General features: G+C 30.1%; 2 protein-coding genes across 3 annotated transcripts; both read left to right on the forward strand.

Annotated features, from left to right (window-relative positions):
• Positions 1-872: 872 nt before the first annotated feature.
• LOC129909151 (potassium channel subfamily K member 1-like) lies at positions 873-13,289 on the forward strand. 2 transcript variants are annotated; one of them, XM_055986136.1, is made up of 6 exons: positions 873-1,231; positions 8,645-9,376; positions 11,270-11,410; positions 11,478-11,687; positions 11,921-12,127; positions 12,192-13,289. In XM_055986136.1, exons 1-6 carry the CDS (start codon positions 1,222-1,224, stop codon positions 12,461-12,463), a joined length of 1,572 nt encoding a protein of 523 aa, XP_055842111.1. In that variant the 5' UTR covers positions 873-1,221; the 3' UTR covers positions 12,464-13,289. The 2 variants fall into 2 exon arrangements, with proteins under 2 accessions (XP_055842111.1, XP_055842110.1); XM_055986135.1 differs by having other exon boundaries at positions 911-1,231; positions 11,921-12,124; positions 12,189-13,289.
• A 3,019-nt stretch (positions 13,290-16,308) lies between these two features.
• On the forward strand, positions 16,309-16,815 carry LOC129911673 (c-Myc-binding protein homolog). Its single transcript, XM_055989536.1, has one exon. It carries the CDS (start codon positions 16,408-16,410, stop codon positions 16,738-16,740), a length of 333 nt encoding a protein of 110 aa, XP_055845511.1. The 5' UTR covers positions 16,309-16,407; the 3' UTR covers positions 16,741-16,815.
• The last annotated feature ends 211 nt before the right edge of the window (positions 16,816-17,026 follow it).

A 17,026-nucleotide genomic window follows, 5' to 3' on the forward strand; every position in this document is an offset into this window, starting at 1 on the left:
AAAAAATGGCTTGGATAAAAACCGAACAGAAATAATTTTTAACTTTTTTTAAATGACTTTATTTATCTAACGTCTGGCAACCCCCCTTTTTCAGTATTAGGTATACTACTAACTTACATCTAAGTTAGTATTATTAGTGTTTATTTTCTTTTAGCCAGTGATATGAATTGTTACCGGCTGTTCTTGAGCCATAGTACAAACAACAGCTTAATTTTGTATTCCAAGCGAACTCTTTTGTTTTTAACAATTTGTCATAGTTTTACTCAAATAAATTATGAAGCCCTTTCGTCAAAACTAACTATAAAGCCAATATTCCCTTTTTACTAGTCAAGAAGGATACACTTTTAAAATGATACAAAATTTAGAAAAAATAAATAGGTTCTCTACATTTAAGTTCGAAGTTATGCCAAAATTGTAATGTTTTAACTACGTCATAAGAATTAATTTGTGACACAATTTTTTATAGAACAGATATTTTTCTCCTACCCAGCTTTGTTTTTCTTTATTCAAATTTGAGTCAAGTGCTGAGTTAGCACCATTCGCTAAACTGGCACCAGCTTGGACTCTATCAACCAAAAGTATCTCAACACCGATTATATTTATTTCATCAATTTGTGCCAAGACTGTATTGTGTACTGCTGTAACTAGAACGATTCATTTTTTACGTCATACTTAGCTTAGAAGCGCTATTTGAACTTGAAGACGTTATCACTGTTCGTCTATTTTTTGTTTCTATTTCGTTGTCCCATCAGCGTTTTCTAGCGTATATTTTTTTTGCTATTCTTACTATTTTTTATTCATCTAAAACCACCATGTGGTATTTAATTAATTGGATTATATTTATAAAGAAACAAAATAAAAACGAAGAAGATAATGCTGGAGTACTGACCGCCATGTATTTGGAACTCACTGATGGCCAGTTGCCCGTTAACTGGGGGTAGGTGGTTTTAATAAAATCAGTTCATTTCCAGCCTCGAACCCTTTAAGATTCGCGTGTTCGTTGCATCGTTGCGTTGTGGTTGTCTGTCTTTGGTATTGCCACCAGTTTGGGTCGAAATTGAAAAACCTAGATAAAAAAATTTCATTAAATTCTTTGTAAAATGCTCTGTAAACTAAGAGTGCATCTTTGATAGTGCTATGGTTTTTTTTATCATATAATTTATGAGAACCGGAACCATTCATTTGAAGCAGTTTTCTTTTCTTAAAAAGTTATTGTGATTTATGAGTCTCTGTAATTTTGTTGATGTTAAAAAAAAAAAACAATTATAATGGTTTTGCAAGCGAAGCAAATTTATCTGGTGCAGTTTTCTGTGGTGCTAAAATAATATCTTTGCACTTGTGAAAATAAGTCCACAAAATGAATAAAAAATGAGAGATTTATAAATTTGATATTATGAACCTCTATCTTATCAAATTGATGTGTAATGTTTTGCTAAGATACACTTTGCCGATGAGGGAGATAAGAATGATGTTTATTTATAATATTTTTTATTTTTTGCAATAAGCTACTGATTCAAATGAAATCGAAATTTTTATGTGAATTACTTCCTTATCACCGATTTTTTTTTTTTTGTATTTTTTACTGTAGTAAAAATGGACCAAATTTCGACGTTGCCAATCATTTTTTGTTCTTTAATTTGTTTTTAAACACGATTTCTTCACGTGCTTATTTTTTTTTTTTTTATAGCTTAAAGAAATAAACTTTTGTTTTGGGTTTTTACTGCTGTGTTAAAGGTGTTAGAATCTAGGGTTCAGCAAGTTTAAGTTTTTAAAATGTGAGGTCCGGTGAAAGAGTTATTTTGTTGCAGGTCTCGTGATACATGAAGAAAACACTGAAATCATAACTTACCTAAATTACCTCATAGTACTACAACGATATATGAAAACGATACTCAGCATTTTAGACTCAACTTTCAAAGTCTCATCTGTGGTATTCATATTTTTGTATTCGATTCCAAGAAAATACTTTAATGACTGCTAAGAAAAGTGATATTGAAGTCAAAAAATAAATAAATTTGATACACTTTTGATGCAAAATGTATCTAAAAATGTCATCAAAAATCAAATCGTGGAAAATTCCATTAATTGCTGAATTAAAATCTAAAAAAAATTTTTAAATGAGAACCTGAAATTTCGTCAGTAATCATTTGGCGAGCCTCTAAAACTAATTTTTGATTATCTTACATTTTTATTTCGCAAATTTGTATTTAAACTTTTGAACTCGAAATGTTATTATGTAAATTATAAATTAAAAAAAACAGAAGTATGAATTTTAGTATTAGTCAGACAATTTCTACAATTTTTCTCTATAAACTGTGGATTTTGATTAACAACTATCGACTATTACCTTAGAAGATTCATATCGGAGATGAACCGATCCGAAATCGTCTTTAAAAAGACAATGTTAATCGACTTAATGTGGACGCTGCTTGAGGTTCAAGGTTTTAAATGAAATCAAAAAAGTGATACCTTTAGCTTGGCAATTGTTCTATTAAATATGCAAAAGGGAGTAATACTTTTTGCTTGTAATTGTATTACAAGAAGTTTACGATCACTGCATACAAATTTTTTACCTGGAACAAAAAACTTCAATTATTTCTACCTAATTAGTGCTTACAAATATGTACTCATTAAAGAAAGCCTGTAATCAGTACATAAAATTTCTTATTGCGAACTTAAAAAAAAAAGTACAAACTAAAAGCCTATAGAGTAAATTTATAAACTGATAATATAAAAATTTCCACTTAGTTTATTAAAATATGTACCTAGTACAAATTTTTTTACTCAGTAATACCGAACTGTACTCAATTCATTCAGCCTGTACTCAGTACACTCAAGTTTTTATTGATGTACTTAAAAATAGTACTCCTTGCATAACAACGTAGGTACTGGGTGTAATTTTTATTTTTTTTTTAACCGGGTGTAATTGTTAAAAAGCTTGTATTTCAAATATTAATGCAGTTAACTGGAGTTAAAATTCAAAGCATAAAAATAATTGTACACTATGGAAAATGTAAAACTAGAACGACCTTTAAAAAATATGTTTGGTACATTTTACATTCAAATTGAAAACTTTAGGTATACGAAAAAGCTGACCAACTCAAAAATCTTAAAAACAATATTTTTTTGTGTCGATTACACATTATTTTATGATAACAATCTAATTACAAATGTCACTTTCCAGCAAGCGCCCACAAACAAAACAAAAGTTGATGCTATATCAAAAACCGTCTTCAAGAATTCTTTTTTCTTCAAATGTTCACAAACAGAAAAATGCAACAAATTATTGAGTGCCAACTTCATACCGAAAGAAAAATGAGATTGTATCCGAATATAAACCCACTCTCTTGGCACACAATTTCAAGTTCTCTTTTTTTTAAGGGTATAATGCAAGTACCAGGGGCGGATTTTACTTATAATTTATATCTATGGCGCTTGGTAATAGGTAACTTCTTTAAATTGACTCATTATTTCGAAATAGAAAATAAGAAAGTGTTCTAATACATATAATGGATATTTTTACTTGCTCTATAGGGCAAGTATTGGTTTAGTGTCGAAAAAAAAATTTTAGGTTTTAAACATTACGATGATGGAGAAGTCCGAAAAAGTGGGTCTCGCAATTCCGTCCGTCTGTGCGTCCATCTGTACACATTTCTATTTTCACAGCCTAAACGGTCGAACGGATTTTCTTCAAATTTGTTGTGTTTTTATATCTCGCTTAGAAATTGTAGGTACCTCCCATACAAATTTTTAGTCATAGCAAATTACTCAAAAACGGCTTCAACGATATTGATTAAACTTTGCAGACGTAATTTGTATATTTATATCTTGTAAATTGTCTGAAATCATTCCAAAAATTTTTTAATCTCTCGATCCATTTTGTGTTGATTAGGATTTGCAATTACCATTAACGGTTTCTATATTAAAACTCTCTCATTACACGATAGAACCCATTTAAGAAGCACAACTTATTTTAAGAAATTGTTTCAACAACTATAATAGAAGTGCAGCCATGGCTACCGCACCAATATATAGTTCTGGGGGTCCAAACGAAAAAAAAAAAACTATTTTTCTGTTGGATTCTGGGATAAATGACATTCATTTATTCCATCGCCAACACTATACTACTTCATAAAGAACGGGCGGGAAAGGAAAAGAAATGCTAAAGGTTAAGTAGTGTGTTCCTTCGTAAGTACGAGTACACATGTTTGATTGCACAAAAGAAGGAAACTTTGCAATAATTATTCTACAGGATTTGCTCCTCCAATATGCATGAGCAAAACAAAAAACCTCAACATCTAGAGAGAAGAGTCAGAGTGGAAAAATATGTAGCCCTCTTAGCGCTCAAGTGCTTCGAGCGAAAACTTTTCAATTAGATTTTCAACATCCCTCTTAACTCTTATACGGAGCAGAAAGGGAATGCATACAAGTGTTTTGCAGAGAATTTCATATAGATACATACAAGTTGCGAGACATGTGTATATGTATAAATAAAAAAAAAAACAAATTGTATACTTTTAGGGGTGGTGGATAAAATGTTGTTGCAATATAGTGGACCATGCTAAGTAGGGGTTGACTTGAATAAATTAATAACTGAGAAGACTGGTCATTAACTTTTATTGTGCAGTTACTCGTTGTATTCTATGTTTACGGAAGTGAAAAGAAGGACAGCAATCAAAACTTTTATATCTTTTTATGACATTTTACCATACTACAACTTGTAATGTTAACATGAGAGAGCCTTTTATAGCTGATTTGGTTAGTGGACATGGACATGGTCATGTCTTCATTGGACTTCTTTTTTTTTGGGTACAATGTGAATATTTAACACGACATCCATATTTGTCCCATATAAAAGCTGGGTATTTTACAGCAAAATAAATTGTCTTTGCCACAATTTGTTGTGATTTACGTGCTCTTGAAGAGAAACGACTAGTGTGATTTGTAGCTTTAGAAAATGTATAAGATTTTCGTTCTTGAAATTTGAAATAAATTATGTAAAAAAATTAGTTGATGTTCTGCATTATTATTATGGGATGAGGGTATTGGACTTGTATGAATATGCAGTCTAACAAAATGATGCATATTTGTTTTGACGCTTGCTGATAGATAATTATTTTTATCTCAGATTTTCAACTTTTTGATACAACTTGAATAATGTTTTGACGCATTTATACATATTGGGGTGAGTCATTTTCAAATGGGGAAAATGTTTTTTTTAAATGCAGTTACCTCTTAAAAATGTTCATGTACTCGAATCAATCAATTAAGTGTCATTTTGGGAACGCCAGTTGTGAGATATGTTTAGATTAAAACTATAAATATATAGACAACAACACTTGAAGACTTACAGAAAAATGAACAACACACAGCGCTACAGCGAAAGATAGTACAAGATCAGTAGAAGTAATCTGTATTTCTGTATTTGAAAGTAGCTTAATTAATTAGGTATAGCAAACAAGTTTTTACAAAACATTATTTCTAATTTACGACATACCCATATCACTTGAGGACTTAACCTTGTTTCACATTAAATTTAGAAAAATCTTGTAAATAATTTTCTCTAAAAAATGAAGCAGATCTTCTACATATGAATTACATATCTTGGACTCGCTAAGACGCTAACACAACAATCAACACAGTTTTACTAGGAAATGAAAATTTAAAAATAGTTTTCTAGTTCTTTTTTCGAAATCATAAATGGAAAAAAGACCTGATTTTTTTCTGACATTTTTTACAAATTTGTTTATTCAGGTTTATTTTCCTTTTTTGAAAATGGCAAAAACTTCAGAAAATTTCTGAAAAAAAAGCGTGGAGTTCTGGAAAAATTCCCAGAAGAATTTGTACTAAGAATTTTTTGGGCTTTTTTCCAAAAAAATTCTGGTGTAATTTTCGGGAACCTATTTTTTTATATCTAATTAAAATTTGAACTCAAACAGGAAGAAAGTGCAAACCAATGGTCTAGTTTTTTACATTATTACATACTTTTATAAAAGCCATACATCCGTAGAAGGTATTTTTGTAGGTCACTTATAAATTCCTATATTTAATATATCCCCACCTGCTAAGTGAAAATTATCAAAATTATATAAAAGATAATGTTATTTAAATAAAAGTTAAATAAAAAGTACGTATACGCCATAGTGAACATTTTTTAAACATATGCATTTTAAGTTCATATATATATATAATTTTAATTTTGTATTATTCACTACAGAAAATATACCCTCTGTAAGACGCACAGACAATTTCTTACACTAAACCATTCTTCATAATTTAGTTGTACCTTGGTTAAAACAGATCTTAAATTAGTCGGTACGTGCGTCTTACTTACTAAGAGTGTACATTAACCACATGGTTCTTGTCATTTATGGGGCCTTTACAATGCATATGGATAACTCCACACCAAACAAAATGTAGTTAACACAATTAAGCACACACAATTAAGGCAAATAGACGTTAAATTGGTTTTTGTAAAGGCCTTACTTATCGCATGAAATATTACATATATGAACCTACCTATACTTTTAATGCAAATGCAATTTGATTATTGAAATATAATAAGCATTTCATTATAGAGGGAATATAATAAATTAACAAAAAAGAAAATTGCCCCGAATTCTTTATCGATATTGACGGGCGTCTTGTCGTGCGACGAGACTTATAGCTTACATAGATAAACATATATATATATAATCGAATTATATTTTATTGCTACCTAAATGTCTGTAGAAATGTGTATTGTAATCACAACAAAAGATGCTTGGCCTTAAAATAATTATATTTCAATAAAAAAAAAACAAGCTTTTTAACAAAATCCGTCATTGTAACCGAAAACAAAATCAATTTACTTAATTTTTTAATTCTGAATGACTTTCTTCAAAACTATTTAACATTCTAGAAAACAGTTTAAAGTTGTGTTCAGTCCAACAACATTCTTTTAAAGACTTTGAATTAATAAATTGCACATTTAAAATAATTTTTATTTAAGTTGATGCGCTCTTTAAAAATTAGTTCCATTTAAAATCAATGTTATTTTATTATTTATTATTAGTGTTCTTACCAATTACGAAAAATAAATAACGTGTAGTAAATGTATTGTGATTGAAGGTTTTAACAAACAAATTTGTTAAACGTATAATTACTAAAGAAAAATGAAAAATCCTAGAATGTGAACATAAAATTATTGAAAAAGTTATGAAATGGTATCATGCTTAAATTGTAAATGTAAATATACACACAAATATTTATCCTTGTTCATTGTAAATATAACAAATTACATTGGTTTTAGAAAAATCGTTTTTATGAAAAATAACGTAAAAATCTTTTGGAGCGAGTTAAAAAAGCTTTGCGACTGGGTTGCACGCGTTCCCTCTTTTAATTAAAAAATATTGGCCAGTAATTGAAAATTTGGTTGGTTTTAGTATTATGAAGGGATAGTTAAAAACTTCTTTTGATTATTTTTTTAATAAAATAAACTTTTTTTCAAAGTAAAGCAACATAAAATAAAATTATTAATCTTAAAGCTTATTTTGAAATACATACACGTAGCATTTCCGACTACATTATGTATATATCCTAAGACCGAAAGCAGAATTTAAACGGTGCAAAGAAAACACTTGAAAATTTCTTTGTAAATCCAAGTATGCAGATCAAGTTTAATTTTAGCTCCCATACAAAATTATCTCAAAAATTTAGACGAGCAAAATTTTATTTTAGAATTTCGGCGGAGTTGTGAACAGATTTATTTAGAAAATCACACATTCGTTTCCAACTATACATTTTTTATTTGTCAAAAACGGAGAATAAAAATATCAAAACCAAATCTAAAAACCTACCATGTAAAATAAAAATAAAATTCACTTTAAAAAAGAATTGATTTTTACAATAAAACTACAAATTTGTACAGTAATAATTTTTAAAACTCTCAGTCCAATAATTTATAAAAATAAATAATTTTCCTGTGATATGTGGATAGAACATGCGTTAAGAGTACAAACAAAGATTAGCTAAAGAAATTGTACGTAAATACATAAATAAATTAAAAGTTTGAGTTTTTCCATAGGAAAACATGTTACGCATACGCCACAGTGACCTAGACTGGCTTTGTTTGCATACTTCTGCCATCTTTAACACGTGATCTTGTAGCGATTAATTTATGTCAAACAACTAGTGCCATTAATTATACGCATAATTTTAAAGAAAATCGGAACGGATAAGCACTTTTACCCATACCGATGAGAAATGTGTGAGCTTTGTTTCGCAAACTCTAAATAACTTGTGATAAGTTACCTTTTGTAACTAAAACTTTAATCCTTCCATTTCATTGATAGAACAAACGATTTCATTTGAAACTAAAAACTAAAATAAACTTACCTACTACAAATTTGCGCCAGTGATTTTTATAATTGAAAATATTTTTAAATAACATACAATTCGTGAATTCAACTGTATGATATTTCTTTATAAAGAAAATATATTCGATTACAAAGCCATTAAAATTGTAATATTTTTTTCAACTACAATAATAAACTTATATAAACATTATTGCAATTAACTACATAACACTAATTTAATTACCTTATCAATTTAATCAGACTCTTACAAAAAAAAAAATCTTTAATTTGTGAACATTTTTAAAAAGACATTTATCAAACGAGGACGATGAATCCGGAAAGCAATGGTAAATCCGGAGTTATCACAGAATACGACAATAACAAAGCATCGTCGTTTGAGTGTAATAACAATAACAACAACAACAATAATAACTTGAACAACAACACAATCCGCAAAACAATTAAAACAAAATACCAAAAGACAAAGGCTAACCTAAAAACCGTTGGTATTTTATCAGAACGCAAGGACCGAAATGATTACGAAGATCTAGATAAAGTCAGCTCACCAGCAGCATCCGCCTCCCAAATGGTCGATCTAAACTCTGCCAAAGGACAGTTCACAGAGCACAACAAAAATTCATTAAAAGTGGATTCATTATCTGGAATCTCGGGCGATGGCTTCGATAAGTTCGAAGGACAAACAAATATCTTGGGTCAATTTGAAAATGTAATCCACTTTGGAGAGGGTAAATCAAAAATTAATTTGAGTGATTCACTGGGTCCACTGCCGCCATCATTATCATCGGCTACAACGAACATACAAGCTCCACCAGCATCTTGCACACTTGTGATAGGAAGAGATCGCGAAACATTGAGGAAGGAAAACGTATGGTTTATGTTTTTTATGTTTCTCTATGCCATGTACTTGGTGATTGGAAGTCTTTGTTTTCAAGCAATCGAAACTCCTGTTGCACATAACGCCACAATCGATGTGCTTAGGAGAAGAACGGAATTCCTCCTTAAGTACCCACAAATTTACGGTAAATAATAAGAGTGTAAAGCTGTTTTGTATGCATAAAGGGTATTTTGTAGATTGTTGAATATTTATGAAACAATAAGTCCTAAGGATAATGAAGGTATTTTATATTTTACTGCCCTGTCTGATGGTAAAAGTCTGAAAACTTGTGTATTGGATGACTCTTGGGACTCATTCAAATAAAAGTTGTTTATTTTATGGTGTACCTGAGTCAGAAATGAGTTTAGGGTTTTGAAATCTGGTTGCCTCAAAATTGAGTTGAATTCTTGTTTTACACAACAAAATTGAATACCTAAGGGGAAAGAAGCTCAAGGCCGTTTTATTCCTCAAAATAATGCATATTTTGACTTACTTTTTTCTTGTAAATGTTTGATTCATTCGGTTAATGTGATTTTATGTGGAATTTGAGTCGAATCTTTGTCTTTATTTTGGTTTCGGTTTCTTTAAAATCATATATACCTTACGATTGTTATACTCACATAGAATCGTGCTAATATTTGACACTAGGGTCAAAAAGTCAGCAAGAATCATCACTTGGGTATTTCTTTTTTAACATGAAGTGAAGAAGTGAAAAAGCAACACAGAGACGTCTAAATGTGTCGGAGGCGACTGATTTCAATGTGCATAGCCTTCTAAAGTGTTCATTGAAATTAAACCTCCGACTCATTTTGAAATCTTTGTGTTACTTTCTCACTTCATGATTAGAAATTGGATTCATAAGCAATTGGAAAAATCACTGAAATTTTGATATTCGAATTTTGAAGAAAGGGATTTTAGATTATTACAATTCTTGGAAACGCTTTGATTCTACAAGTTTGGAATAGGTTTTTTAAGTTCAAAGCTTCTCTATAATTATACAATATGGAATTATTTAAAAATTGAGCAACATAAACCAAAAAGATGTATTTTTTTTTTCGTATGTGAGTGCGTTCTGGCCACTCTCAGCGCTTAACTCCGAAAACGGTTAATTTTACAGAAAAACTTGTTGAACATTTTCTGTAGATAATTTCACGACAAGCTATTTTTATAAGACCTCTATTGACCTCCGAACAATAGTTCGCGAGATTTTTGCAAAAAACTAATTTTCGTGAAAACTAATTTCCGCTTCGAGTCCATCTTGTTAGAAATAATGGTCAATAAGCGGGTTTATCACAAGTCTCTTAAACTAAAGATCGGAATAAAGTTGGCCATACTTAAGGCTTTTATTCCGATCTTTAGTTTAAGAGACTTGTGATAAACCCGCTTATTGACCATTATTTCTAACAAGATGGACTTGAAGCGGAAATTAGTTTTCACGAAAATTAGTTTTTTGCAAAAATCTCGCGAACTATTGCTCGGAGGCAATTATACAATATGGAATTCTTTAAAAATTGAGCAACATAAACCAAAAAGATGTATTTTTTTTTTTCGTATGTGAGTGCGTTCTGGCCACTCTCAGCGCTTAACTCCGAAAACGGTTAATTTTACAGGAAAAACTTGTTAAACATTTTCTGTAGATAATTTCACGACAAACTATTTTTATAAGGCCTCTATTGACCTGCGAGCCATAGTTCGCGAGATTTTTGCAAAAAACTAATTTTCGTGAAAACTAATTTCCGCTTCGAGTCCATATCTTGTTAGAAATAATGGTCAATAAGCGGGTTTATCACAAGTCTCTTAAACTAAAGATCGGAATAAAATCCTTATGTATGGCCAACTTTAAAAAAAATTTAGGAGTCGTCTGCCAAATGGTACTGTTATTGGGAAACTCATTGTTGTTCTTTTGCTTTGTATGTATAATATAAAGAAGACATAAAATACCTTCCCATTATTATTGAAAAATAAATTTCTTGTCTAACGAAACCTTGAAACACTAACTACAATATAACCCACTTTATTTTTTTTTTATTGTTTTCAGATGACGACTTGGAAGAATTTCTTCAAGCTGTTATCACAGCAAATGACCGTGGTATCTCTCCTCTTCGAAATGCCAGTAATGATTTAAATTGGAGCTTTGGTCAGGCATTATTCTTTTCTAGTACTGTAGTTACAACTATCGGTTTGTTATAGAAAAACATTTCTTATTACAGTATATTAATTTGTTTACATTTTCAATACATTTATAGGTTACGGTCATGTGACTCCTTTAAGCCAAACTGGTAAAATATTCTGCATGATCTATGCAACAATTGGAATTCCATTGACATTGGTTCTATTGAGTGCAGTTGTTGAAAGACTTTTGATACCGGCCAATTGGTTATTGGGAACACTCAATGCAAAACTTGGACATTTATATCAACCATTTAACATTCGATTGCTTCATTTAAGTATTATAGGTAGGTAAAAAATCGTACCTCATAAACGGCGGAGTTAGCGATCATGATCTGAAAGTTGTTGAGACAACTCATACTCATACTAACAATTTTGCTTCAATAAGGCCTTAATGATGGATAAAGATGCTTTAAAGAAGCAAAATTGTTAGTTAAAAACTTATACCTAACTTGAAATAATTTTAGAAAATTATGTCTTATAGGTCTTACCATTATTCTTTATTTAACTTTTCATGTAGGCGCCCTTGTTGCAGTTCTGTTCTTTGCTATACCAACTACACTCTTTTCATATCTTGAACCGGATTGGGGTGCTCTTGATGCATTCTATTACTGCTTTATATCTCTCACTACAATCGGACTTGGAGATTACATCCCTGGAAATGGAATTTCAGAAGAAAATCGTTCTCTATACAAAATTTGCATTACATGCTATTTGGTGTTTGGTACTTTTTAATCTTGTACAATAAATCTACGAAAAATATACTAATAGATTTTTTTAAATTTAAGGACTAATTGCAATGATGCTTACATTAACTGTATTTTACGACATTCCTCAACTCAATTTGGGCCAATTATTCACAGAAAATATTAATGGAGAAACTGAAAAACTTCGATTATCTGGCAACAATACCACTTGTTATTCGGGACCATCTGGCCTGTATATGCCGCAACGTGACGAAGAGGTTCGCAGAGCAGTTGTTCGTATTCGACCTCATGGCGATGATTCACCAAGTCCAGATGATCCACCTTCATCGATGAACCGTGACATGAGAATTCCTTAAGTTGCTCAAATATGGCTTTAATACAAAAAAGTGCTTCAACTTTAATGTTGACGCATTTTTAAGTTACGTGCGTGTGCTTTACAAAAAAAGTCCAAGGCAACGCTCATCGAATAAAAGCATAGCTTTTAGTTTGAGATTTTACTACAAGATTAATAATCCCATCTACTTATCTTTTCTAAAGTGCACCAAACTATTTTATTTTAAATTTAAACGTTTTTTGTTTCTGTTTAGCTTTTTATTTTTTAAATATTGGCAGCCATGGTTTGGAGAAGGCTTCTCAGCAAATGATTCTGCTTCTATAAAGCGCAACAGTGGCTTCTTTTGCTTCTGTAAAGCTTTATAGAAGCAAAATTGGTAGTTGGGTTTTTTTTTTTTGTTTACGGAGTGCAGGCAAATATTATTTATCTTTAGTTTATATGGTAATTTATATTCGAAATATAGTAAGTAGATGGAAACTTCAGCCTTGGGTGGAATCCTAAACTATTTGTATAATATTATAGTAGTTTATAAGTGTCCATTCTTTGAACGGCCACAACTTATTAATACAAAATATAAAATACAATAAGTTTGGCACAGAATAAAAAATATACAATAACTATTATGTAATTAAATGTAATAATATCACCAAAGACAATTTTAGGGCATTCTCATGAGAAAATAAAAAATCAACCTACATAAATAAAATATGAATTTACCTGCATCAATATATTATATCAATAAAATTCGTGAATACATCTGAAAAATAATAAAAATATAGCAAAAAAAAAACGAAATCTATCGAGATAAAATTCATCCGTATGCATAAACCTACTTATTATATACAAAATATACAATATACAAAAATACAATACATATGTATAACTTATCAATGTGTTTACCAAAAAATGACATACCATCTATTGTTAGAGAGTAATGTTTTCATATACAACAAAGAAAAAATAATAATTTAAAGAAAAAAGTAAAATAATATTTTGTAAGAATTGTTAAGTTTAGTTGTCCCAAATAATGGAAAAAACAAGTTACATTCAATTTATTATATAATTGTTATATTATACCTCCTATACTCTATACAAATGTTTTGGTTAAATTTAAAAAATAAAAAAATATATACATACTACATTACCTAACTTACAAAAATACCTATATTTTCAATCAAATTCATAATATTGATAGTGATATTTTTTTATAGTTTTATTTAAGAGATATATAAATTTATTTATAAAAATTATAACAGCTTTCCTATGTATACATAAAAATATCAGAAATTATATAATGTATGTGCGTAATTGTGTATGATTATAATGCGTAACCGTACCTATTCACAGAATATACATACCTAAAACTTACATAATAAGAATAGAGTTAAATAAAGAAATGTTTCACTAAAAGATACATAAATAAAAAATATTTGAAAAGTTTATTTTTTTTTCTAGAAACCGTCATAATTTTAAACCAACGATGGCAAACAATTGTCTTCACTTCAAACAAAATTCAACAGGATCTGGCACACTTACTAAAATATTTACTATTGATGACCTAAAAGCAAATTAATCAAAAGGAAGTGCACAACAACCCAGCCTCGAATAAAATAAAATGCACGACTGAATTGCACGTACTTACACTTATAATAAAAGTTGCTTAGTCAGCTATTACATGAAGCCTCAAGAGGCTTGACTCTTTTTTCGAATTTTCTTTTGATAATCATTCTGTGAGGCGCGTACTATTACACGATGCCTCTTGAGTCAAAGACTCAAATTTGACATTTCTCTTTTGATTTAAGTATTGTTGTTGTTGTATTCCACCAAGAAGCAAAAAGAAATGAAAGGGAATGTTGAAAAAAGAAAGAGTGGAAAAAGAAACGTCGGATAATTTTTTGTTTGATCTTCTATCTCTTTTGCACTCATTAGTTTTGAAAAGAGGCGCGCCTCTTGAGGCTTCATGTAATAGCTGACTTAGAATGTTAAAGTTTCTTATATGTAGCATTCATAAAACAAACATTTTAATTTAATTTTTTGCTTTCTATCGGGATCATTTTTATTGAGCAAATATTAGTTCTTGTTTTTGATAAACTGATTTTTTTTTTGTACGTGAGCAGAGGAAAAAATAAGAAATAGAGTATGAGTTGGAGAAAAAATATGTGCGAAAAAGAGATGAATGTAGAAATCTGAAATTCTCAGACTAATTTTAGATCGGCTAAGATTTAGAGAGTCTATAAGCCAAGTACGCAGATCGCGATAAATTTTAGCTGATGTCTTTTCTCCGTTTTTCTTATTAATTATGATAGATTTAAAATGTGTAGTTGAAAACAAAAATATGGTTTTTAAGATCGAGCTGCGCACAAATCGTCTGAAATTCTTGAATATGAGATTCAAATGAGATTTTAATCTTGTACAGATTTCACCAGTTTCCTAACTCTCCCGTTACGAATTCCAATCCTCATCCTTTTTTCTACGTATAGCCTAGTACGCAGCTGAAGCGAAACTTTCCATACAAAATTTCGTTCACGAAATTTAATTTGTTTTGTTTTTGATTTTAAACTTATTTTCTTCTGTTTTTTTTTCTTGATTTTTTTTTATTTGTATTTTTATTATTTTTACTTTGCTATAATACCCGATGGTATTTTTTTGTTAACATATTCGCTGTTGACTTTGGAGACTTAAAAATTTTTCGTTTCGCTTCAGCTGCGTACTAAGGCTTTTAATTAATTTATTTCTTGTGTTAAAAATTATTTTCTGTTGCTTTTGCTTGATTTTTAAATTGATTTGGATTTTTTTTTTTATTTTGACTTTGAAAGAATACCCGATAATACTTTTTTCGTTAACATTTTCGTTAACATTTTCGTTGTCGACTTTGGAGACTTGAAAATTTTTCGTTTCACTTCAGATGCGTACTAGGCTTTTACATCGAAACTTATCTTGCCTCGAAAAATTTTAAAATAAAAATATAAATATAAAACAAATATGCAATCCGTGGATCAGCAACTTTTATCTTCTGAAATCGGTAGCAAGGCTGAAGTTTGGCACTGGTCCAAGGTTCATATATGTAGAAATAGCCACATTCATGCTTGAACCGAAGTTGACCCACAGCTAATCCGCCGAAATCGGTGGGTTAACTTCCTGAACCAAGGCTGATCCACGTTTGTACAACTGGCACTAACAGTCTAAGAGCCCACGGCTTTATATCTTTTTCGAGAGGTTAAATATCGCGAGTTTTCCAATTAATGTGAGTAGGCTAAATTAACACAAAATCACATTCTGAATAAGAACTGCAGTGATGCTCTGTCATATCCGTAAAGCGTGAAGACATCAATCTTGACGATAGAACTCAAAATATAAGCTTTTTAAACTAACAATAATGACTCTATTTTTGGAAAGTTCTGAATTCAAAATAAAAAAAAAAACAAAAAATTAAACAGGAAAGCTTATATCTTGAGTTCTATTCATCGGATCGTCCGAAAACCATATAAATCTGCGATTTTAAGCTGCCAGTACTAATGAATTCGTTAATAAAACGTATAAGGATATAAAACTGCATACTCACATTTTGGCTATGCCTCCACTCCCAAAATTTATATATTATCTATCTAAAATTTATAAAAATATCTATGAATATATTAATTCCAATAATAATCTTCTTCCAAAGAATCATAAAAGATTCTATTGCGACTCGTTGTCCTATAAAAAATAATCTCCAAAAAAGTACTGTTCAATCGAATGAAGTGGAAACACTTGCAACAAAACGTACACAGCGCTCCTACATGTGAGTTGATATAACTTTCCTGAAAAGTTTCTGTCAAAATTGTAACGGTAAAACAAAAACAAGATAAAAAAAATATGAAGAACTTTTTTTGATTTTAACCTTTTTTCCTTTCTTTTAAAATTCTAAGCTGTTATCGAACTGAAGTCCTCAATTTTGTAAAATTATAATTATTAAACAATAAAATCATGTTCATCAACGAGTGTTCTGAAGAAAAGAAAGCTAAATTTGTAAAATATCTTGAAAAACATGGAGTAATACAAAAATTCACCGACATTTTCGATAAACTAATGAAATCCAAAGAGAAACCAGCCAATCCAATTGATTTCATTCGTGAGGAATTGGGAGATGTTGTTATTCCAGAAGAAACCATTGAGGAACTTGAACGAGAACTTGAAGAAGCTCATCGTGAAATTGCAAGTCTTCAAAAGTCTATAGAAGAGTTGGATGAGGAAGAGATGTGCCTTGAAAATGAGGAGGTTACAACTGAAGTAGACGCTGGTCCGTCGTCCAGTTCTTAATTATTGTTGTAATTTTTATTAAGTTACTAATTTAAAATACAACAAATAAATGTATTATATTGAAATAAAAGAGAACTTTGTTTATATTTAGGAATTAGACAATAAATGAAAAAATAATTGGAAATATTCGCTAACACTTCCAAGTTCCAACACACAGGTCCTTTCTTTTTTTTCTTTCTTTTGAACTTCGTTCCTTGTTTGTTAATGATCACAAAAAAAAGAAAAGCTCTGGCAGTATTGTCATTTGGTCATTAGGACCTTTCTCCCGAAAACATTGCACCTGAGA

Source organism: Episyrphus balteatus, chromosome 2 (assembly GCF_945859705.1).
Source record: "Episyrphus balteatus chromosome 2, idEpiBalt1.1, whole genome shotgun sequence".
Taxonomy (NCBI): domain Eukaryota; kingdom Metazoa; phylum Arthropoda; class Insecta; order Diptera; family Syrphidae; genus Episyrphus; species Episyrphus balteatus.